The sequence below is a fragment of the Thalassophryne amazonica genome, chromosome 3 (assembly GCF_902500255.1).
Source record: "Thalassophryne amazonica chromosome 3, fThaAma1.1, whole genome shotgun sequence".
Taxonomy (NCBI): Eukaryota; Metazoa; Chordata; class Actinopteri; order Batrachoidiformes; family Batrachoididae; genus Thalassophryne; species Thalassophryne amazonica.
The window spans coordinates 4111933-4137676 of NC_047105.1; the positions used below are offsets into that span (position 1 = coordinate 4111933).

At 42.8% G+C, this 25744-nt stretch overlaps 3 protein-coding genes across 6 annotated transcripts in view; 1 reads left to right on the forward strand and 2 right to left on the reverse strand.

The window, feature by feature from the left end:
- The window catches only part of hgh1 (HGH1 homolog (S. cerevisiae)), a 69233-nt gene extending 64030 nt beyond the window's left edge, over positions 1-5203 (reverse strand). Inside the window, exons 1-5 of the mRNA XM_034164719.1 lie at positions 5139-5203; positions 4498-4541; positions 1023-1139; positions 745-883; positions 484-621 (exon numbers count right to left, since the gene is read on the reverse strand). Of these exons, the coding sequence (XP_034020610.1) occupies positions 484-621; positions 745-883; positions 1023-1132 (387 nt within the window). The 5' untranslated portion in view covers positions 1133-1139; positions 4498-4541; positions 5139-5203. The remainder of the gene's footprint in view (positions 1-483; positions 622-744; positions 884-1022; positions 1140-4497; positions 4542-5138) is intronic.
- A 6858-nt stretch (positions 5204-12061) lies between these two features.
- zgc:153675 (uncharacterized protein LOC768179 homolog) lies at positions 12062-20347 on the reverse strand. Of its 2 annotated transcripts, XM_034164765.1 has the most exons (4): positions 20337-20347; positions 14588-14644; positions 13604-13691; positions 12062-12839 (listed from the first exon to the last, which is right to left on the reverse strand). In XM_034164765.1, exons 2-4 carry the CDS (start codon positions 14594-14596, stop codon positions 12553-12555), a joined length of 384 nt encoding a protein of 127 aa, XP_034020656.1. In that variant the 5' UTR covers positions 14597-14644; positions 20337-20347; the 3' UTR covers positions 12062-12552. The 2 variants fall into 2 exon arrangements, with proteins under 2 accessions (XP_034020656.1, XP_034020649.1); XM_034164758.1 differs by lacking the exon at positions 20337-20347 and having other exon boundaries at positions 14588-14793.
- Positions 15121-25744, forward strand: part of rbbp5 (retinoblastoma binding protein 5) — a 52636-nt gene continuing 42012 nt past the window's right edge. For all 3 annotated transcript variants that reach the window (XM_034164740.1, XM_034164748.1, XM_034164732.1), the window contains exons 1-5: positions 15121-15256; positions 16546-16571; positions 17807-17979; positions 20721-20861; positions 21164-21326. In XM_034164740.1, coding sequence (XP_034020631.1) covers positions 15238-15256; positions 16546-16571; positions 17807-17979; positions 20721-20861; positions 21164-21326 — 522 coding nt within the window. In that variant the 5' untranslated portion in view covers positions 15121-15237. The remainder of the gene's footprint in view (positions 15257-16545; positions 16572-17806; positions 17980-20720; positions 20862-21163; positions 21327-25744) is intronic.

Below are 25744 nucleotides of genomic sequence, written 5' to 3' on the forward strand. Positions count from 1 at the left end.
TAGTGAGCACCTTGTATGGCAGCAAACTGACATCGGGGTGAATGTGAGGCATTACTGTAAAGCGCTTTGAGCGTCTGATGCAGATGGAAAAGTGCTATATAAATGCAGTCCATTTACCATACATTGAAATCAATAAATCATATACAACAAAATGTGTCCTCTGCATTTAACCATCCTAATTACAGTTAGACACAATACAACCAATAGAGGCAGTGGGCAGCCACAGTCCGGTGCCCGGAGACCAACTCCAGATGTAGAGACAAAGACACATAGGTTACTGGACCCCACAATATTACCCAGTCTGTGCAAGCACAGAACAGCATAGGATCCAGAACACGTCCCTGATGGACCCCAGAATTCAGTTTTAAGATCTCAGTGACCCTCTCCACTCCACACAACACAACACAAGCAATGATCTGACTGTAGAAACAAGACACCGGCCATCCAGCAGCAGTCTAGAGTCAGGTGTTTTAGAGGACCAACCTTGAATATGGTTCTGCAGGTCTTCTCGTGACGGGTCAGGTTGGACAAAATGGTGCAGATCTGATCTGAGAACAGGTACTCTGGATTCAGAAGGTTCTTTAGTAAAACTGAAAGTACTTTGACATCTGTCACCAACACCTGGGCACAAGAATAAACCCTGAAAAAACAAAGCCACGGCAGCTTCAGATAATAATCAGGTACTGCTCATCAATAAGAACTTGCAGTACGATCCACCTACTGTATACGCTAAAATCTAATCACCTGATGCAGCGTCTCATCAGCTGACAGATTGATGAGGATGTGGTAACAGTCCTTAACTATGGCAACAGACTGGTCAGAGGTCAGAGCCACCAGGGCTGCAAGTAAGTCAGGCTTAGAGCGAAGGTAGCGGCAGCCGTCGCTAGTGGGAGAAAAAAAAGTCACCGTGTTCAGAACAGAAACGGTACATTTGGCTCTGAGCAGACTAATGTCTGAATCAATCAGCTCGATCAGATCATTGGTTAAACAGAACCGGTTCAGCGGTGTGACGTCTGAAGTACCTGTGTGCTGACAGTCCCAGGATGCACTGTGTCACCTGACCTTTGACATCAGTTCGGGTGTCAGCTGACAGGAAGGAGAGCAGCTCTGCCGCTTCCTGATCACTCAGCATCTTCAGCCTGAAACACAGCAGTACTGCAAGGTACCACACAGTACTGCAAGGTACCACACAGTACAATACAGTATTACACAGAACCTCACAGTACTGCAAGGTACCACACAGTACTGCAAGGTACCACACAGTACTGCAAGGTATCACACAGTACTGCAAGGTACCACACAGTACTGCAAGGTATCACACAGTACAATAGTACTACAAGGTATCACACAGTACTGCAAGGTATCACACAGTACTGCAAGGTACCACACAGTACTGCAAGGTACCACACAGTACTGCAAGGTATCACACAGTACAATAGTACTACAAGGTACCTCACAGTACTGCAAGGTACCACACAGTACTGCAAGGTACCACACAGTACTGCAAGGTATCACACAGTACTACAAGGTATCACACAGTACTGCAAGGTACCACACAGTACTGCAAGGTACCACACAGTACTGCAAGGTATCACACAGTACAATAGTACTACAAGGTACCTCACAGTACTGCAAGGTACCACACAGTACTGCAAGGTATCACACAGTACTGCAAGGTACCACACAGTACTGCAAGGTACCACACAGTACTGCAAGGTACCACACAGTACAATACAGTATTACACAGAACCTCACAGTACTGCAAGGTACCACACAGTACTGCAAGGTACCACACAGTACTGCAAGGTACCACACAGTACTGCAAGGTATCACACAGTACAATAGTACTACAAGGTATCACACAGTACTGCAAGGTATCACACAGTACTGCAAGGTACCACACAGTACTGCAAGGTACCACACAGTACTGCAAGGTATCACACAGTACTGCAAGGTATCACACAGTACAATAGTACTACAAGGTACCTCACAGTACTGCAAGGTACCACACAGTACTGCAAGGTACCACACAGTACTGCAAGGTATCACACAGTACTACAAGGTATCACACAGTACTGCAAGGTACCACACAGTACTGCAAGGTATCACACAGTACAATAGTACTACAAGGTACCTCACAGTACTGCAAGGTACCACACAGTACTGCAAGGTACCACACAGTACTGCAAGGTATCACACAGTACTGCAAGGTACCACACAGTACTGCAAGGTACCACACAGTACAATACAGTATTACACAGAACCTCACAGTACTGCAAGGTACCACACAGTACTGCAAGGTACCACACAGTACTGCAAGGTACCACACAGTACTGCAAGGTATCACACAGTACAATAGTACTACAAGGTATCACACAGTACTGCAAGGTACCACACAGTACTGCAAGGTACCACACAGTACTGCAAGGTATCACACAGTACAATAGTACTGCAAGGTACCACACAGTACTGCAAGGTATCACACAGTACTGCAAGGTACCACACAGTACTGCAAGGTACCACACAGTACTACAAGGTATCACACAGTACTGCAAGGTACCACACAGTACTGCAAGGTATCACACAGTACAATAGTACTACAAGGTACCACACAGTACAATAGTACTACAAGGTACCACACAGTACTGCAAGGTACCACACAGTACTGCAAGGTACCACACAGTACTGCAAGGTATCACACAGTACTGCAAGGTACCACACAGTACTACAAGGTACCTCACAGTACTGCAAGGTACCACACAGTACTGCAAGGTATCACACAGTACTGCAAGGTACCACACAGTACTGCAAGGTATCACACAGTACTACAAGGTATCACACAGTACTGCAAGGTACCACACAGTACTGCAAGGTACCACACAGTACTGCAAGGTATCACACAGTACAATAGTACTACAAGGTACCTCACAGTACTGCAAGGTACCACACAGTACTGCAAGGTACCACACAGTACTGCAAGGTATCACACAGTACTACAAGGTATCACACAGTACTGCAAGGTACCACACAGTACTGCAAGGTATCACACAGTACAATAGTACTACAAGGTACCTCACAGTACTGCAAGGTACCACACAGTACTGCAAGGTACCACACAGTACTGCAAGGTATCACACAGTACTGCAAGGTATCACACAGTACAATAGTACTACAAGGTACCTCACAGTACTGCAAGGTACCACACAGTACTGCAAGGTACCACACAGTACTGCAAGGTATCACACAGTACTGCAAGGTATCACACAGTACAATAGTACTACAAGGTACCACACAGTACTGCAAGGTACCACACAGTACTGCAAGGTATCACACAGTACTGCAAGGTATCACACAGTACAATAGTACTACAAGGTACCACACAGTACTGCAAGGTACCACACAGTACTGCAAGGTATCACACAGTACTGCAAGGTATCACACAGTACTGCAAGGTATCACACAGTACAATAGTACTACAAGGTACCTCACAGTACTGCAAGGTATCACACAGTACTGCAAGGTATCACACAGTACTGCAAGGTATCACACAGTACAATAGTACTACAAGGTACCTCACAGTACTACAAGGTACCACACAGTACTGCAAGGTATCACACAGTACTGCAAGGTATCACACAGTACTGCAAGGTATCACACAGTACAATAGTACTACAAGGTACCACACAGTACTGCAAGGTACCACACAGTACTGCAAGGTATCACACAGTACTGCAAGGTATCACACAGTACAATAGTACTACAAGGTACCTCACAGTACTGCAAGGTATCACACAGTACTGCAAGGTATCACACAGTACTGCAAGGTATCACACAGTACAATAGTACTACAAGGTACCTCACAGTACTACAAGGTATCACACAGTACTGCAAGGTATCACACAGTACTGCAAGGTATCACACAGTACAATAGTACTACAAGGTACCTCACAGTACTGCAAGGTATCACACAGTACTGCAAGGTATCACACAGTACTGCAAGGTATCACACAGTACAATAGTACTACAAGGTACCTCACAGTACTACAAGGTATCACACAGTACTGCAAGGTATCACACAGTACTGCAAGGTATCACACAGTACAATAGTACTACAAGGTACCTCACAGTACTACAAGGTATCACACAGTACTGCAAGGTATCACACAGTACTGCAAGGTATCACACAGTACAATAGTACTACAAGGTACCTCACAGTACTACAAGGTACCTCACAGTACTGCAAGGTATCACACAGTACTGCAAGGTATCACACAGTACTGCAAGGTATCACACAGTACAATAGTACTACAAGGTACCTCACAGTACTACAAGGTACCTCACAGTACTGCAAGGTATCACACAGTACTGCAAGGTATCACACAGTACTGCAAGGTATCACACAGTACAATAGTACTACAAGGTACCTCACAGTACTGCAAGGTATCACACAGTACTGCAAGGTATCACACAGTACAATAGTACTACAAGGTACCTCACAGTACTACAAGGTACCACACAGTACTGCAAGGTATCACACAGTACTGCAAGGTATCACACAGTACTGCAAGGTATCACACAGTACAATACAGTATTACACAGAACCTCACAGTACTACAAGGTACTGTTTTCCTTAATACTTCTGTTTATTGTTTCACACTTCAGTGACTGCACAGGTTCATATTAATAAAGCACTTAAAGCTTTAACTGTGTGTTCTGTTTATTCTCTTAACAAGAAGCACAGACTCGCATTAAAATCAGAACTGTTTCTTTTTTTACTGAACAAGAGACACACACACACACACACACACACACACACACACACACACACACACACACACACACACACACACACAGTCACATATCAATCCGCTGACTAATCACAGAGCGGAGCGCTGCGTATCAATACAACATAAAGTAGTACTTATGACACGGTATTAATTATATGATCTATATTATATAGAAGCACTGTTTTAGATAACAGTATGACTAAATGTTTTTTTCCAAGTTAAATGTCCCACTCCTCGGCTGGTGGTGTCGTGGGCTTCCTTTATGTTCATTTCTGAAAGGTGGCAACCCAGTACTACAAAATACCACGCAGTACTACACAGAGACAGTAAAAACAGGACATGAACGCTCACCTTTTGGTTCCGTCTTCAAAACATGTGGAATAAATATTAAAGCCCCGCCCACGTCCTGTGACGTATTTCTTCTCCTCGTTCTCTTAGTGCTCTGGCGGTTGTTTGTTACCGCCACCTACCGGACAGGGGTGTAGTTCAGTCATGACATAATTTGTGATTCTGATGACATCTAAAAGTTTTTTTTATTGTTAATTATTGTTTTTGTTGATTTATAGAATTTAAAAAAAAATGTTGTTTCTGCCCCTTTTTTTTCCTGTTCAAATAATGAACAGAAAGTTTTTACAAAACGCTTCAATGGCAAATATTTAGTTTGAAAAACTAAGTCCCTTTGGCTGGTCCCTTGTTTTCACTCGGGTCAGGTCGCCCCAGCAGGTCCAAGGTGGATCTACATGCTGATTTGGCACAAGTTTTACACTGGATATCCTTCCTGACACAGGGGTGGGGTTTGAACCAGGAACCTTTCACACAATGTTACTTACTGCCCGTATGCCTCTTTGGCTTGTAGGGCAGCAACAGAGGAATGCCACTCCTGCCTGTCCCAAGCCAGCTTCTGAATGGTTCGCCAGGTGTGATGGAAGGTCTTCAGTTCCACCTCCACAGTCCGATGCCAGGTGTTCTTGGGTCGCCCTCGCTTCTGTTTTCCCTCTGGTGTCCAGTGAAGGGCTATGCAGGTGATGTTGTCCTGTTCCTGTCGTATGACATGTCCAATCCATCTCCATTGCCTTCGCAAAATGATGGTTCCCATGCTGTCCCAGTTGCAGAGGGCAAGAAGTTCTTGGTTGGAGATGGTCTCAGGCCAGAAGATCTGTAGTATTCTTCTGAGGTTCTCAGTGTGGAAGGTGGACAGCTTATTCAGGTCACTCTCAGTCATCCTCCAGCATTCTGAGCCGTACAGTAGGGTAGCAGGCACACAGCTATGCTCCAGTCTTAATTTTGTCTTCGTGCTGTATTGGGATGACTCCATTGTTCATCATTCTGAAAACATCTCTGGCCTTGCTGAGTCGGTTCTTGATGTCGCTGCCTGCTCCGCCATTGTGTCTGACAGCGCTCCCAAGGTGGAGAAGAGCTTTAATTTATGTGGTGTTGTTAGGTGATGTAACACAGTGGTAAACATACCACTGTCCCAGCTTTTCTGAAACGTGTTGCAGCATCCATTTGAAAATGAGCAAATATTTGCACAAAAACAATAAAGTTTATCAGTTTGAACATTAAATATCTTGTCTTTGTGGTGTATTCAATTGAATATAGGTTGAACAGGATTTGCAAATCATTGTATTCTGTTTTTATTTACATTTTACACAACAACCCAACTTCATTGGAACTGGGGTTGTAATTTGAATTATTCATAATTTTATTTCAAACAGTTTATTCTTGACTTACTGTCTATACGAGGTCTATTAGAAAAGAAACCGACCGTTTTATTTTTTTTTTTAAACTATATGGGTTTGATTCATATGTTTTTACGTCAGCCAAGCTTGAACCCTCGTGCGCATGCGTGAGTTTTTTCACGCCTGTCAGTGACGTCATTCGCCTGTGAGCACGCCTTGTGGAATGAGTGGTCCAGCCACCTCGTCGGATTTTCATTTTCTGAGAAGTTGCTGAGAGACTGGCGCTGTGCTTCATCAAAATTTTTTCAGAAACTGTGAGGCACATCCGAGTGGACACCATTCGAGAAATTAAGCTGGTTTTCGGTGAAAATTTTAACGGCTGATGAGAGATTTTGGATTGTTTCTATCACTGTAAGGATTTCCCACGGAGCGGGACGTTGCGCAGTGCTCCGAGGCGACGTCGTCATCCTGTTTCAAGCTGAAAACCTCCAAATTTTAGCCTCTGTTGACCCAGGATGTTGTGAGAGAACAGAGAACTTTCAGAAGAGGTCGGAATCAGCAGTTTATCCGGACATTCCACTGTTAAAGGAGATTTTTTTTAATGAAAGACGTGCAGACGGATTGGCGCGTCGGCTCGCAGCTGGCGCGGCGTGCCCGCCACAGGAAAAACACCTCCGTGTTGATAACCATTTGTAAAATCCAGGCAGCTTTTGGTGGCATTCAGTTGAGTGAGTATCTGAGAAATTGTTTAACAGCAGGGCATGTTCCAACTTCTCCTTAAGGCTTCCAACGGAGGTGTTTTTCCTGTGGCAGGCGTGCCGCGCCGGCTGCGAGCTGACACGCCAATCCGTCCGCACGTCTTTCATTAAAAAAAAATCTCCTTTAACAGTAGAATGTCCGGATAAACTGCTGATTCCGACCTCTTCTGAAAGTTCTCTGTTCTCTCACAACATCCTGGGTCAAGGAGGCAGGGGCTGTCTGTGCCCACACAGGTGCTGACCATGCAGGGCTTCCTGGCAACAGGAGGATTCCAGCGTGACCTGGCTGATCGGTCAGGAGTGTGCCAGTCAACCTTAAGCCGAGCCACCAGCTGTGTGGAACACAATCACCCGAATGTCATCCAGGTACATCACATTCCAACATTAAAGCACAGTTTGCAGCAAGAGCCGGTTTGTAATCAAAGCTATTAACTGCACACATTTTGCTATAAAGGTGCCGTCACATGATGAATTTGTTTTTGTTAAGAGGAACCTTTTTCATTCCATTTCAGTTTTATTTGTTGTTATCTATCGTCCTCCTGGTTGTTACTGTGAGTTTCTCTGTGAATTTTCAGAACTTTTGTCTGACTTAGTACTTAGCTCAGATAATTATAGTGGGCGATTTTAACATCCACACAGATGCTGAGAATGACAGCCTCAACACTGCATTTAATCTATTATTAGACTCAATTGGCTTTGCTCAAAATGTAAATGAGTCCACCCACCACTTTAATCATATCTTAGATCTTGTTCTGACTTATGGTATGGAAATTGAAGACTTAACAGTATTCCCTGAAAACTCCCTTCTGTCTGATCATTTCTTAATAACATTTACATTTACTCTGATGGACTACCCAGCAGTGGGGAATAAGTTTCATTACACTAGAAGTCTTTCAGAAAGCGCTGTAACTAGGTTTAAGGATATGATTCCTTCTTTATGTTCTCTAATGCCATATACCAACACAGTGCAGAGTAGCTACCTAAACTCTGTAAGTGAGATAGAGTATCTCGTCAATAGTTTTACATCCTCTTTGAAGACAACTTTGGATGCTGTAGCTCCTCTGAAAAAGAGAGCTTTAAATCAGAAGTGCCTGACTCCGTGGTATAACTCACAAACTCGCAGCTTAAAGCAGATAACCCGTAAGTTGGAGAGGAAATGGTGTCTCACTAATTTAGAAGATCTTCACTTAGCCTGGAAAAAGAGTCTGTTGCTCTATAAAAAAGCCCTCCGTAAAGCTAGGACATCTTACTACTCATCACTAATTGAAGAAAATAAGAACAACCCCAGGTTTCTTTTCAGCACTGTAGCCAGGCTGACAAAGAGTCAGAGCTCTATTGAGCCAAGTATTTCTTTAACTTTAACTAGTAATGACTTCATGACTTTCGTTGCTAATAAAATTTTAACTATTAGAAAAAATTATAACCATACCAAAGACGTATCGTTATCTTTGGCTGCTTTCAGTGATGCCGGTATTTGGTTAGACTCTTTCTCTCAGATTGTTCTGTCTGAGTTATTTTCATTAGTTACTTCATCCAAACCATCAACATGTCTATTAGACACCATTCCTACCAGGCTGCTCAAGGAAGCCCTATCATTATTTAATGCTTCGATCTTAAATATGATCAATCTATCTTTATTAGTTGGCTATGTACCACAGGCTTTTAAGGTGGCAGTAATTAAACTTAAAAAGCCATCACTTGACCCAGCTATCTTAGCTAATTATAGGCCAATCTCCAACCTTCCTTTTCTCTCAAAAATTCTTGAAAGGGTAGTTGTAAAACAGCTAACTGATCATCTGCAGAGGAATGGTCTATTTGAAGAGTTTCATTCAGGTTTTAGAATTCATCATAGTACAGAAACAGCATTAATGAAGGTTACAAATGATCTTCTTATGGCCTTATGACAGTGGACTCATCTCTGTGCTTGTTCTGTTAGACCTCAGTGCTGCTTTTGATACTGTTGACCATAAAATTTTATTACAGAGATTAGAGCATGCCATAGGTATTAAAGGCACTGCGCTGCGGTGGTTTGAATCATATTTATCTAATAGATTACAATTTGTTCATGTAAATGGGGAATCTTCTTCACAGACTAAGGTTAATTATGGAGTTCCACAAGGTTCTGTGCTAGGACCAATTTTATTCACTTTATACATGCTTCCCTTAGGCAGTATTATTAGACGGCATTGCTTAAATTTTCATTGTTACGCAGATGATACCCAGCTTTATCTATCCATGAAGCCAGAGGACACACACCAATTAGCTAAACTGCAGGATTGTCTTACAGACATAAGGACATGGATGACCTCTAATTTCCTGCTTTTAAACTCAGATAAAACTGAAGTTATTGTACTTGGCCCCACAAATCTTAGAAACATGGTGTCTAACCAGATCCTTACTCTGGATGGCATTACCCTGACCTCTAGTAATACTGTGAGAAATCTTGGAGTCATTTTGATCAGGATATGTCATTCAATGCGCATATTAAACAAATATGTAGGACTGCTTTTTTGCATTTACGCAATATCTCTAAAATTAGAAAGGTCTTGTCTCAGAGTGATGCTGAAAAACTAATTCATGCATTTATTTCCTCTAGGCTGGACTATTGTAATTCATTATTATCAGGTTGTCCTAAAAGTTCCCTGAAAAGCCTTCAGTTATTTCAAAATGCTGCAGCTAGAGTACTGACGGGGACTAGAAGGAGAAAGCATATTTCACCCATATTGGCCTCTCTTCATTGGCTTCCTGTTAATTCTAGAATAGAATTTAAAATTCTTCTTCTTACTTATAAGGTTTTGAATAATCAGGTCCCATCTTATCTTAGGGACCTCGTAGTACCATATCACCCCAATAGAGCGCTTCGCTCTCAGACTGCAGGCTTACTTGTAGTTCCTAGGGTTTGTAAGAGTAGAATGGGAGGCAGAGCCTTTAGCTTTCAGGCTCCTCTCCTGTGGAACCAGCTCCCAATTCAGATCAGGGAGGCAGACACCCTCTCTACTTTTAAGATTAGGCTTAAAACTTTCCTTTTTGCTAAAGCTTATAGTTAGGGCTGGATCAGGTGACCCTGAACCATCCCTTAGTTATGCTGCTATAGACGTAGACTGCTGGGGGGTTCCCATGATGCACTGAGTGTTTCTTTCTCTTTTTGCTCTGTATGCACCACTCTGCATTTAATCATTAGTGATTGATCTCTGCTCCCCTCCACAGCATGTCTTTTTCCTGATTCTCTCCCCTCAGCCCCAACGAGTCCCAGCAGAAGACTGCCCCTCCCTGAGCCTGGTTCTGCTGGAGGTTTCTTCCTGTTAAAAGGGAGTTTTTCCTTCCCACTGTCGCCAAGTGCTTGCTCACAGGGGGTCGTTTTGACCATTGGGGTTTTTACGTAATTATTGTATGGCTTTTTCCTTACAATATAAAGCGCCTTGGGGCAACTGTTTGTTGTGATTTGGCGCTATATAAATAAAATTGATTTGATTCCATCAGCTAATGCACAAATCTATTGGGTTGAGAACATATTACAGGCTGGCATGGTACGCGATGGGTGGCTGCCTGAAATAGTTTGTGTAATTATTCCTAATGAAAACCAGCGTGGGCATGTTTGGGCATGTGCACATTCAAATATGTTTATATTTGTTTTGCTGGTGAAACTAGAGCTGCAGAACAAACCCCAACACCAACCAAGAGAAGAGGTACAATGAACTCCATCCTCGCACTCCGACAGTAGTGGAGGGGGCAACTGGGACAAGGGCAGTCACACGGACATCAGCAGCTGCGGCCCCACTGGTGAAACTTCACAGCTATGTATGACCAGTATGAATTCAGTGTGGGATGATCCGTGTCACCTTCATGGGCTTCCACCCCCCTGCTGAGAGCTGTGTCTCCTACGATCGCGACCACTTTTTTTGTTGAAGGGGTGGATTCCTCCACTCTGTCCCCTCCGTTGAAATCCTCTGATTTTTTTTTTTCTTTTCAGTATGCGCTGCTTTGAGTCTCAGTGTTTATGTAGCCTCATACACACACAATTTCTTTTTTGCTTCACATTGTTGCAAGCTGTGCAGGAGAGCGAAGACAGCGCCACAGCTTTAGTCTTTTCTGCCTCTACAAGTGTTTTTTCATTTTTATACACACACACACACGACAACACAGATAATGGTGGACATCAAACATACTTCTGGTACAGTCAACATGATACAACCAAACTGTTTGCATATTTAGACAGAGGCGTGGACAGGGAGGAGTTGGGTGCTTCTGCATGTGCGCTCTATTCCACCTTCAGTGGGCTGTATAAACAACATGCTTGGAGCCACGCGTACGCACACTTTGATACATCTGGGTATTTTTACGTCATGTTTCAGGAGGAAATCCACACAAGTCTTTGTACACAAGCATCCTGGTGGATATTTTAAGAGATGATTGTCAGAGGGTTTTATTGACTGAGAATCTCAGTTTTCATGATGTATTTTCAATTGTCATTTTTTTTTCTTAATTTGTTTTATCTGTACTTGTGCCGTATATGTGCGAATAACGTGTATATATACACATATACACATACATATATGTATGTATGCATAAACCTTAGTTGGTCTTTTGAGTTATGTCACACCTGAACCTTCGTTTTCCTGTAAAGATGCAGGAGCATCACCCAACACCTCTGACCTCATGACTGCCCAGGTGTCTGTGGATCTCAGAGGTCAAGGACCCACATACATGAACGTGAGATAAAACCCGACTGGCAGAAACTGATCTGTTCATGCTGTTTAAACTTTTGTTGGTTCCGAAAACGTTTCTTTGCAGACAACACGTTTGTTTCCGTGCCTTCACTCAGTGAGACATCTTTAAACTTACAAACTACTTTATTGATAAACTGAATAAAAACATACAAGATCAATTTTCACATCAACCGCTGTATTGAAATGATTTCTCTTTCTCACACACACACACACACACACCTGAAAGATTGACTCCGCCCATCAGCATCCACTGCAGAGTCCAAAACAGTCAAACGCAGAAACCTAAATCAGCGAGAAGAGTTCAGTTTGTGTCTTCAGACGGGAGGCGGTGCAGTCTGGCTCGGACCGCCAAAAACCAGCACGTGTGGAACTGGATCCTCAGAACCTCAGGTCCAGACCAAAGACAGGTAACGTTATGAACGCATTCTGGTTATGTGGCTTACAGGGGTTCTGACTCATCTGAGCTTAAAGTTGAATTCAGGTAAGAAGCTTCAGGTTGCACGGCGGCACCCGCAGGAAACCCCATGAGTCTGATTGGTTAACGGAGATCAGCTGACATCTCTCCCTGCTGGTTCAGGGTGGGGCGAGTCCGTCATGCTCCTCACTCAGACTTGTCCTTCCTCTTGGACTTGAACGGGACTTTGCTGGTGACCGTGGAGCCCACTGTAGAGACGCCGCCAGCGACTGCTGACACGCCGCTCCTCACCAGCCCCACCCCCACCGACGGCACAGCGGTCACGGCCGATTTGGTGATCTCCAGGCTCTTACCGCCCACCCAGGCCACTCCGCCCACAGCTGCACCCACAACCCCTTTGGTGACGTTGAAGAGGCCACCAGTCACCCGCCACACCACACCAGGAGGAGGCGCCGTGTGGTCCTTAGCCACATCTGAAAAACAAAAGGATTAATCCAAATTACTCAAACAATCATGCTGTTTTTTTCTGCAGTTGCTAGAAATTTACAACCTAAGAAAAGTCACTGACTGTTTAAGCAAGAATCAAAAATTAACAAGCAGATTTTCCCCAAATACAATACGAAAGGTTTAGTCCAAACTAAAACAAAAAACATGAGATTTTGGAGGTTAAGGAGTCTAAAAGGAGGCAGCCAAAGAATTCAGAAACTATGACCACAGAGGAGCTAAAAATTATAAACCTGAACGGGAACCATTTCCAAATAAGGACCTGGTGTCGTAGACCCAAATCGATTCTGAAGACTTACGAAGGCACAGATTTTAGCCTCTTTTTTACCCTTACCAAAAAGTAGTATATGCAAGTATGTTTCAAGTATACTTCTAGTTTACTTTTTATATACTTAAAGTATTATTTTTTGGTAAGGGTAACCCCACCCCCAACAGATTTTAGTCTCTTTTTTAATCCCGCCCCCCCACCATACAGGTTTTAGCCTAATTTATTTTTTTTTTTTTTAGCTTTTAGCAACCTTTTCAGTCCTTTGTCCCTCTCAGGAGGCTCAGAGAACTTTAAGGTGATGTTGAACTCTTTGCCTCGCCTGGAGCATCTCATTAGCTGCAGGTCTCGTGTGATTCGAGTCTCTCAGGCACAAACGTTCCCTCGACACACGAGCGGTTCTGAAATAGCAGCTGGTAACGCGTGTGTGCAGATTACACCAGACGGGCCCACCAGGTCACCGCTTACCCTCAGGAGGCCCGCTGTGGGCGGGTTCAGCTTCATCCGGGGCCAGGCTGGTCCCAGGCTGAGGCTCCGTAATCACACTATTCACATCCTAAAAAAAACAACAACAAGTCAAATCCTTGAATTCTACAGATCATACAGAAGGTTTCACACAGACAACCTTCAGCACGGCTGAACTCAGTCTGAGCCGGTCCACGGACCCACAGTCCAGCCTTGAACAGTTCTTTACTCTGTCTGTGCTCCCGGGGCCACCCTCTGGGGTTCCCGGTGGGGGGAGGGGGGGTGTCACCCTCTGGGGTTCTTGGGGTCCTAACTGCAGCTTTTTGTTCATGAAAATCATTATCATTCTGAAACTTAGAGCTTTTAAGTTCATTTATGAGAGTTTAACTTGAACCTGCACCCCAAGCCCCCCCATCAGCCTGCAGGAGTCCTGCTGCTGAGACACTGACACTGTGCCTTTGAGCCTCCAATTTTGGTTTGAATCCCTGGATGAACGAGATAGCCAAAAGGACTGGATGGCCAGAGGATTATAGGTTTTAGCCCCCAAATTTACAGCTGACAATGTGGAGGGCAAAGGTGAAGAAAAGCACCTTCATTTCCACAGCCCAGCTGCCCTTGAGCAAAGTGAACTGTTCTTCATTTGTTCATATTTTCTAATGTTTACTTTGATTTATGTTCCTGCAGAGAAACGTCTGACATTTACATTTTCCCGTTTCAACTTTTCCAGCAGAACTTCTTTAAATTTCCTGTTTTATAAAAACACGTCATAAAATAGTTAGTTTTGTTTTGAAATCCGGAGATGCAGATTTGTATAAAGTTTTCATTTCAAGCTTTTTTTTTTTTTTTTTTTTGTATTTAAAAATATTTCTCTAACGGTGACGAAGCTGCAGACTCGGTGACAGCCTGATAGTGCTGATGAACTGATTATCGATTATTGATGAGTAACAGCTGATCGATTAGAAGCAAGACTTTCTCTTTGGTTCTTACCTTCACCATTTTTCCCAGCGCTTCTCCCAAAAACACACCTGGAACAGCTTTTGAGTTCTGGTCTCGGAACAACTTCTCTTAAAGTCCTCGCGCTGCTTCTGCCGACGTGGCGCCTTCAGCACAAACATCACAATCAAGCGCCGCACGTTCACACGACTACATCCAGCCAGGACCGTCACAGTAAAACACTTATATTAACGACGACCGGTAGAACGGAAATAATTAGTGTTAAAAAAAGCTGAAAGCTGAACGATCATTAATTTCATTGTTGACCGACAATAAATTAAAATTATATTAAAATTAAAATTATAAATAAAATTAAAATGATAAAGTAATAATCAACAATTCCACAAATCAAATCATACTACCAGAAAATGAATTCAGTTTGCTTGTGATTTAATCCCGTTTAAACACGTTTCTTACATGTTTGAAGATGGTTTAAAAGTATTTTGAATCATTCACTTTGTATAAAGTGGAATAATGACGTGGGAGACTCGTTACGGAAATTACGTCACTGTTGTCAAATTTTGTTCAGGCAGGTGCAGCGGCGCGCGCGCTGTTTGGGGTCCTCTGAAACAGAAGAAAAAGATCAAAAACATCCAGGAAAAAAGTCCGAGAATTAAAAACTCTGGCGCGCCGGATTTCCAGCTATGAATCTCGAACTGCTCGGTAAATAATCGCCCAGTCGCTTTTGTTCTGTAAATTCATTTCTCTGTTACTGTTTGCAGCAAACTAGCCTAGCATGCTAATGCTACCTACATGAGCTAAAATTACAAACAAACGAATAAGTAAATAAGATTTTAAAAAGTGCACTGTGACTCCAATAAATGTTTAAATGTTATAAAACTACAGCATACGCTGTAATCTGTAAACTTCATTGTTATATCTCATTTATTATATAAAATTAGGTTTCAATAAAATGCGCATAAAATATACAGTATTAATAATAAAAAACGCAAATGATCAGAATAAGTACATAAAAATCAGTGACATAACTAGTCAGCTGAAACTTGGAATATTATAAATATATCTATAATAATAGTTTTAATATTTTTGGGGTTGTAATAGTAAATTATTCCATGTAGCTATCACTTAAATGTTTTATTTATTTTTACTGTGATCTCGTGATCCTTCTTATTTCTGTCTCAAACTTTGCAGCCTCCAAACTGCAGGAATCATCCTGGTGAAGTGATGCTGTACATTTTCAATGGACATTGTGTGCTTGACAAGATAAGGGCCCATATTTGGTTGGCCCTTCTTCCTCTTAAAGTGTATGTGGATAATGTGGTTATGATGTGCGGCTGATTTGTGAAACCTGCTCACAGTGATCAGAAAACACTTGTGCTGTCCGCCTGCAAAAAATTGATCTCTTCTAGATTGGACTACTTCAGTGTTCTATTTTCTGGTTTAGTCTAGCATTAGGAGTCTCCAATTGGTTCAAAATGCTGCAGCCAGACTTTTGACACGAAGCAGAAAGTACAACCACATTACACCCATTTTGGCATCTCTTCACTGGCTTCCTGTCCCAGTGAGATCAGATTTTAAGGTTCTGCTACTAACCTATCAAATTATTCATGGACTGACACCTCCCTACTTAGCTGACCTAATTAAACCTTACGTACCGACCTGGGCTTTATGTTCTCAGGGTGCAGGACTACTTTGTGTTCCTAGGGTAAATAAGAAGTCTGCGGGTCACAGAGCTTTCTCTTATCGTGCCCCTGTTCTGTGGAATGATCTCCCTGCATCAATAAAACAGTCAGATTCTGTGGAGACTTTCAAGTCCAGACTTAAGACCTACTTATTTTCCATTTCATCTGTTTCTGTTCAGGTCTTCATCCAAACCCTTGACTCAAATGTTGAGGGTTATGTTTTCAAATGTCTTGCTGAGTTCTGCTGTTTGTCATTCCCTCCTTAATTTTGTTATTGATCGTTTTTTAATCTCTTTATTTTTTCCATAGAGTCGTTTGGGCAGAACTATCCAGAGGTAAGATACTGACACACAGCATTTCACTGTTTAGACTTTTAGGCCTGTATACATTTTGTAAAATGGTAAATGGGCTGCATTTATACAGAGCTTTTCCATCTAAATCAGATGCTCAAAGCGCTTTATAATAATGCCTCACATTCACCCCAATGTAAGGGTGCTGCCTTACAAGGTGCTCACTACACACTGGCAGCAACTAGGGGATTAAGGACCTTGCCCAAGGGCCCTTAGTGATTTCAGGCTGGGATTTGAACCGAGGATCCTCTGGTCTCCAGCCCAAGGCTTAACCACTAGACCATCACCTCCCCTAAAAACAGTTTTAAAGGATTTATCTGACAGAGCTTTTGGAAACGCATCCTACACCTTCATCGCTCAGTGGCGCCCCCTGTTTCACCTCCCCTATTGTATTTGTATTTATTTAAAAGACTTCACACCCCACCTGAGATGAACTCATCATAATACTGGTGTTGTTAATGACTTGAACTAATCTGCATAGTTTTCTTAACTTATCTGAATAGTTTTCTGCAGAAAGCTGAATATTTCTTACACCGGGCCTCGGCCTCAACTTGATCTAAATTCTGGGTGTTTTAGTGAAGCTTAGGGCTAGTGGCCAGTGATCACCTTAGTATTTCTTCTGTTTTTCTTGTTGTTTAATGCTGACAAATTATACTGTATTGTTGTCTTTCCAATGCGTGATTCTGTTTGGGGTGCGGCTCCATCCAGAGATGGGTGTGGTGCCTGTTTCTGCAACCCTCCTGTCCTGTGCACCAACAACATTTCCTGCATATTTGTTTTGTAAATTGTTTTGTCAGTTGTGTCAGTATCATGGCTCAAGCAGAGGGTCACCCCTTTGAGTCTGGTCTGCTTGAGGTTTCTTCCTCAAATCATCAGAGGGAGTTTTTTCTTACCGCTGTTGCTCTGGGGGTTAGTAAGGTTAGACTTCACTTGTGTGAAGCGCCTTGAGGCAACTTTGTTGTGATTTGGTGCTATATAAATGAAAATAAATTAAATTGAAATTTTTCTATTAATTTTAATATCCTATTCATATTGAAGCTGTCAGTCTGCACTGAGATCCTTTTCATCACTTCCTTTAGACATCTAAAATTCAGCGTTCCAGTCTTTCTCGACCTCATCCGTCTTTCCTCAGTCAGACACACAGCCACAGCTTCAACCATAAAATGTGAAAATCATACTTTTCTTCTGCTTAAACAAAGTGGTCTTTGTTTCTTGACCAGGAGGCAGATGGAACTCTGGACTGTATCAGCATGGCCCTCACTTGCACCTTTAACCGCTGGGGCACCCTGCTGGCCGTGGGCTGCAATGATGGTCGTATCGTCATCTGGGATTTCCTCACACGGGGCATTGCTAAAATCATCAGTGCACACATCCACCCCGTGTGCTCACTATGGTGAGACACGCTGCACTGTTTTAGTCTTTATAACCTGCAGTTGAGATGACATAAAATAAATAAAAATTTACGGTTGCATATGGCTTTAATGTTATACATCCCCAAAGATCCCACAGTTCTGTTTGTATGGGTAAAAATTGTACTGTTTTTGTCTGAAATGGTTTATTTTACTCTTCTGTTACATAATGGAAGCAGTTTGATAGCGATTGCTCAATGAGACATTCTGTGCTCTGAAAAGAAGAGACAAGAGACACCCCGTCTCCATGGGATGAGTGGGCGTGGCTTGCAGTTGTTCCTTTCCATTTAAAGAAACAAGCCATTACTTACAGATGCGATGTTATTTATTTTATTTTTAATGATGTGTGACCTCTATGTCTGGCGAATTTTTTGATAACAAACTACTGCATTTGTTAGTAGGATTACTGTAAAACTGCTGCAGAACTTTCACAACAAACCTGGAATAAGTACTGTACTCATAGATGTTGAAATAGATTCTGATAAAGGGGTGGAGTCAGGAAATTTAACAGATTGTTTTTAATATTGATCTTTTGTTGCCAAACCCAAATATCTCCAGTTTATTGCAAACATAAATAATGGTAAATGGACTGCATTTATAAAGCGCTTTTCCATCTGCATCAGACGCTCAAAGAGCTTTACAACAATCAAATCAAATCAATTTTATTTATATAGCGCCAAATCACAACAAACAGTTGCCCCAAGGCGCTTTATATTGTAAGGCAAAGCCATACAATAATTACAGAAAAACCCCAACAGTCAAAACGACCCCCTGTGAGCAAGCACTTGGCGACAGTGGGAAGGAAAAACTCCCTTTTAATAGGAAGAAACCTCCAGCAGACCCAGGCTCGGGGAGGGGCAGTCTTCTGCTGGGACTGGTTGGGGCTGAGGGAGAGAACCCGGAAAAAGGCATGCTGTGGAGGGGAGCAGAGATCGATCACTAATGATTAAATGCAGAGTGGTGCATACAGAGCAAAAAGAGAAAGAAACACTCAGTGCATCATGGGAACCCCCCAGCAGTCTAAGTCTATAGCAGCATAACTAAGGGATGGTTCAGGGTCACCTGATCCAGCCCTAACTATAAGCTTTAGCAAAAAGGAAAGTTTTAAGCCTAATCTTAAAAGTAGAGAGGGTGTCTGTCTCCCTGATCTGAATTGGGAGCTGGTTCCACAGGAGAGGAGCCTGAAAGCTGAATGCTCTGCCTCCCATTCTACTCTTACAAACCCTAGGAACTACAAGTAAGCCTGCAGTCTGAGAGCGAAGCGCTCTATTGGGGTGATATGGTACTATGAGGTCCCTAAGATAAGATGGGACCTGATTATTCAAAACCTTATAAGTAAGAAGAAGAATTTTAAATTCTATTCTAGAATTAACAGGAAGCCAATGAAGAGAGGCCAATATGGGTGAAATATGCTCTCTCCTTCTAGTCCCCGTCAGTACTCTAGCTGCAGCATTTTGAATTAACTGAAGGCTTTTCAGGGAACTTTTAGGACAACCTGATAATAATGAATTACAATAGTCCAGCCTAGAGGAAATAAATGCATGAATTAGTTTTTCAGCATCACTCTGAGACAAGACCTTTCTAATTTTAGAGATATTGCGCAAATGCAAAAAAGCAGTCCTACATATTTGTTTAATATGCGCATTGAAGGACATATCCTGATCAAAAATGACTCCAAGATTTCTCACAGTATTACTAGAGGTCAGAGTAATGCCATCCAGAATAAGGATCTGGTTAGACACCATGTTTCTAAGATTTGTGGGGCCAAGTACAATAACTTCAGTTTTATCTGAGTTTAAAAGCAGGAAATTAGAGGTCATCCATGTCTTTATGTCTGTAAGACATTCCTGCAGTTAAGCTAATTGGTGTGTGTCCTCTGGCTTCATGGATAGATAAAGCTGGGTATCATCTGCGTAACGATGAAAATTTAAGCAATGCTGTCTAATAATACTGCCTAAGGGAAGCATGTATAAAGTGAATAAAATTGGTCCTAGCACAGAACCTTGTAGAACTCCATAATTAACCTTAGTCTGTGAAGAAGATTCCCCATTTACATGAACAAATTGTAATCTATTAGATAAATATGATTCAAACCACCGCAGTGCAGTGCCTTTAATACCTATGGCATGCTCTAATCTCTGTAATAAAATTTTATGGTCAACAGTATCAAAAGCAGCACTGAGGTCTAACAGAACAAGCACAGAGATGAGTCCACTGTCTGAGGCCATAAGAAGATGCAGATGATCAGTTAGCTGTTTTACAACTACCCTTTCAAGACTTTTTGAGAGAAAAGGAGGGTTGGAGATATAATAATAATAATAATAATGCCTCACATTCACACCAATGTCAGGCTGCTGCCATACAAGGCGTCCACTACACACCGGGAGCAACTAGGGGATTAAGGGCCCCTTAGTCAGGCTGGGATTTGAACCGAGGATCCTCTGGTCTCAAGCCCAACGCTTTCACCTCCCCTGAATGAAACAGTTTTGTTGTTTCAATACTTTGTGGTGGGTCTGGATTATTATTGTTTTTGTTTTTTGTATTTTTTTTGTAATCAACAGTAGAATTAGAATGAGACAAAATGAGAAATTTTTAATTGTAATAAAAAAGTGCAGAATATTATTTGTAGGAACTTTTTTTCTGCATTTGCAGAGAATCTTTGAAACATGAAAATGTTTGTGTCACTGATCAGTGATCCAGTGTAACTGTGTAATGTTGTGTGCAGCTGGAGTCGAGACGGCCACAAGCTGGTGAGCGCATCCACAGACAACATTGTTTCCCAGTGGGATGTCCTGACTGGAGACTGTGACCAGAGGTTCAGGTTTCCCTCCCCCATCCTAAAGCTGCAGTACCATCCTAGACACATGTGAGTGATAAACCCATGGTTCATACCATGAACATCAACGTGAGCGTGCACACACCAACCTGGAAAATCATCCAAATACAAGTCGCAGGAGATGGAGTGCAGAATAAATCTTATTATCAATCAATCAATCAATCAATCAATTTTTTTTATATAGCGCCAAATCACAACAAACAGTTGCCCCAAGGCGCTTTATATTGTAAGGCAAGGCCATACAAAATCAATAGTAAGTGGCAGTTGGAACAAATCCTGATGGACTCAAAGTCCTTGTTGGTTTGTAATCGGAGCTGATGTTTGTGTTTCAGGGACAAAGTGCTTGTATGTCCCATGAAGTCGGCCCCAGTTCTTCTGACTTTGTTAGACTCCTCACATGTGGTCCTGCCTGTGGACGACGACTCGGACCTCAACGTGGTCGCAGCCTTTGATAGGCGGGGCGAGTACATCTACACTGGCAACGCTAAAGGAAAGGTGAGCCTATAAAACCTCGTTTGCACCGAGTCCATGACTGATGTGCGATTGAAAAATGGCCTCTGCTCACCGTCGCTCTCACCGGGGTTGTAGACTGGTCATAGTGGGGTATTTGTGGTCAGAACAAAGATCCTTCCTGGTTGCCATCACTCTCCATCAGTCTCCAACATGTGTGCAAGAATATTGAACTGTTTAAAACACTCACAGAAGTTGTGCGACCAGTTAAAAGATACACAGGTCTCATAATTGGTTTTGTTAATTCTCACAGGTCCCAACCTGATCCTGTTGGTCATAATAGACTCTCAGTTGACTCTGCATGGGGTTGAACCACTCTTCGCACATATTAAAGGATTATTAACCAAGTGAGAGGTCTGTACGGGGATATCAGACCAAGGTGTTGACAGCGCAGAGCTTATTGATGCTCTGTCCATGCTGTTGATACCTCGCCCTGATTTCCCCGTACAGACAGAGCAAACAAGGTTAATAATTCATTTATCACCTGACAAGGCTGCTGATGGTGTTGTGCTTGTTAGCTTTTTACACCTCTATGAAGAACTTGCTAACAGATGATCCAGTCGTTAGCTGGTAAGCTTTAAATCCGTGTGTTTTTTCCGATGCTGTTTAGATATTTATTGAGTAGGTTCATGGCCAACTTGGTTTTTCTAATCGTGTTTTTAGCTTCCTGGTTTATAACAAAAATATGCGTTGTGGGCCGATTGTCATGGTAACCATTCCGGATATGGGTAATCAACCAATCAGAGCGCATGTAGCGTCGCAGCCATATAATAATAACACATATTTCACTTGCACAAGCTTGGTGTAAACACAAATAACAGATCAAACTGGAGACCAGCAAAGACTTGTGAGAGTCGACAACATGTCACAGTCTCTTAGGGTTCATTTGAGTCTCAGTCGGTGTAAACAGGGCATTACTTTGTATTTATGAGGCAGGAAGGTCTTTGAAATTTTTCTCATTGACAAGGATGAGAATCACAGGCCGATTTGCGGTTTCACCTGTCTATCCAGTGAGGGAAAAAAAACCTGAGGTGTGATGTGTTTGTGACAGTTCTCACATTAGCCGCCAGGTGTCGCGAGGCTTGCCGGTAGTAGGTAGCAGAAGAGCTGCTATGCTAAATAGCTTAGCACTTCATCCTGCAGTTCGTATGTGTCCATTGATGTAAATAAAGCCAGTTAACTAAACAAAGGCTGGGCAGTCCGCTCCCTCATCTCCACAAGTCCTCATTAGTATAACATACATCAGAATCCAGTAATGCTCCACTCCTAACCAGTTGGTGGCGGTAATGCACCGTGTTGGCTTCCAAACCACTAAGAAAATCCAGTGAAGAAGAAGGCTGGGTAGCTCATGACAGGGCAGGGGCACCCTAAGCAGTAAAAACTTTACTTTTCTGAAAAACATCTCTTATGCAAGATCCTACGTGCGAGAACTGCATATTATGGGATGCATTAAGGGCAGCAAGTTCTGTTTCAAAAACCTGACATACACTCAACAAAAATATAAACGCAACACTTTTGGTTTTGCTCCCATTTTGTATGAGATGAACTCAAAGATCTAAAACTTTTTCCACATATACAATATCACCATTTCCCTCAAATATTGTTCACAAACCAGTCTAAATCTGTGATAGTGAGCACTTCTCCTTTGTTTAGATAATCCATCCCACCTCACAGGTGAGCCATATCAAGATGCTGATTAGACACCATGATTAGTGCACAGGTGTGCCTTAGACTGCCCACAATAAAAGGCCACTCTGAAAGGTGCAGTTTTATCACACAGCACAATGCCACAGATGTCGCAAGATTTGAGGGAGCGTGGAATTGGCATGCTGACAGCAGGAATGTCAACTAGAGCTGTTGCTCGTGTATTGAATGTTCATTTCTCTACCATAAGCCGTCTCCAAAGGCGTTTCAGAGAATTTGGCAGTACGTCCAACCAGCCTCACAACCGCAGACCACGTGTAACCACACCAGCCCAGGACCTCCACATCCAGCATGTTCATCTCAAAGATCGTCTGAGACCAGTTACTTGGACAGCTGCTGAAACAATCGGTTTGCATAACCAAAGAATTTCTGCACAAACTGTCAGAAACCGTCTCAGGGAAGCTCGTCTGCATGCTCGTCGTCCTCATCGGGGTCTCGACCTGACTCCAGTTCGTCGTCGTAACTGACTTGAGTGGGCAAATGCTCACATTCACTGGCGTTTGGCACGTTGGAGAGGTGTTCTCTTCACGGATGAATCCCGGTTCACACTGTCCAGGGCAGATGGCAGACAGCATGTGTGGCGTCGTGTGGGTGAGCGGTTTTCTGATGTCAGTGTTGTGGATCGAGTGGCCCATGGTGGCGGTGGGGTTATGGTATGGGCAGGCGTCTGTTATGGACGAAGAACACAGGTGCATTTTATTGATGGCATTTTGAATGCACAGAGATACCGTGACGAGATCCTGAGGCCCATTGTTGTCCAAGAACATCACCTCATGTTGCAGCAGGATAATGCACAGCCCCATGTTGCAAGGATCTGAACACAATTCTTGGAAGCTGAAAATGTCCCAGTTCTTGCATGGCCGGCATACTCACCGGACATGTCACCCATTGAGCATGTTTGGGATGCTCTGGACCGGCGTATACGACAGCGTGTACCAGTTCCTGCCAATATCGCACAGCCATTGAAGAGGAGTGGACCAACATTCCACAGGCCACAATTGACAACCTGATCAACTCTATGCGAAGGAGATGTGTTGCACTGCATGAGGCAAATGGTGGTCACACCAGATACTGACTGGTATCCCCCCCCAATAAAACAAAACTGCACCTTTCAGAGTGGCCTTATATTGTGGGCAGTCTAAGGCACACCTGTGCACTAATCATGGTGTCTAATCAGCATCTTGATATGGCACACCTGTGAGGTGGGATGGATTATCTCAGCAAAGGAGAAGTGCTCACTATCACAGATTTAGACTGGTTTGTGAACAATATTTGAGGGAAATGGTGATATTGTGTATGTGGAAAAAGTTTTAGATCTTTGAGTTCATCTCATACAAAATGGGAGCAAAACCAAAAGTGTTGCATTTATATTTTTGTTGAGTGTATATTTTCGCATAGTCCCTAACTTGCAAGTACTTGTTACTGTGTTGTTTGAACTTTGTCTGTAGTCCAAAAGTAGCAGATTTACCCTCAATATACAGGTCATGAATGCAACATATTCCCAGTCTACTCCAATCACAAAACATCAAATCTAGATTAGAAGGGGCAAAAGATGGATTTTTCGTGATTGGTAAAGAAAGGGGTATTGATTTGTAAGTGAAATGTGATTTGATTTGCTTCCAAATAGTGATTAAATTATATATTATTGGATTTTTACTATATTTTGATTTGTCAGGAGAAGTTGGCAGAAGTACAAGGGCAGCAAAAGGATTTTGTTAGAAATACGGGAATATTTTGAAATAAATATAAAATTTGTGGTAGAAAAATGATTTTGATAGCATTTATTCTGTTATGGTTAAGGTCCAGATGGAACTGAACTGGACTGGTTCTGAATCCAAATGCAGGGAGCAAGGAAGAGAGTTGGAATGAGCAAATGAGAAATTTATTTACCATGGAATGTGCAACAGAAACGGGTAATGAGTCAGGAGGCCTGGAGAGTGGGGACAGCGTCTTCTCCAGGTGGAGGAAGTAGGGAGCTGCAGCACAGATGGAACCAGACAGGGGGTTTGGTGTTGGTAGGAACCAGTGCCAAGTGACTGCTCACGGAGTTCAGGATGAGGAGGGAAGTTGTGAGGGCACGAGGAAATAAATGTGAGTGGAAAGCACTCGTAACACTGACAGCTCAATTCAGGAATGTTCTCAATGTTCAGCAATGCAAGCAGCAGCACAGAATGATACAGTTCAACTTAGCTGGCAGTTAGTTCACAAATGTTCAGGGTCAGAATCACTGACAGTTCTCTTAAGGTCAGATTAACTGACAGTTCAGTTCAAGAATGTTTTATGACAGATAAGCAGATGATTCCTCCAGGCTGAGCTCGGTGAGAGCAGAATCTCAGGAGCGCAGAAATGAGCAGCAAACGTAGCTGCCAGATGCAGAGCGAGGCGCTCCGGATTGCAGACTGCAGGTGACAGCTGGACAGCTGATCGTCCCCAAATTGGTATGGAAGTAATCAGGAAGGAACACAGGAGCTGAGCGTGGAGCTCTGACAGGAAGGCATGTGGAAACAGCAAAATAGTCATTTCTATTGCAGAGAATATAAAGGCCAGGTTACCTCTGGAGAACGCTGTAGATTCTGGCAAAGATGAGCTGAAAGACCAGGGTTTAAATACACAGGCTGTTGATGAGGTGCAGATGAGCTGCAGGTGTGATACAGGTTCCTCAGCTCCACTTGTGTGCCACCTGGAGGGAAACAGACAGA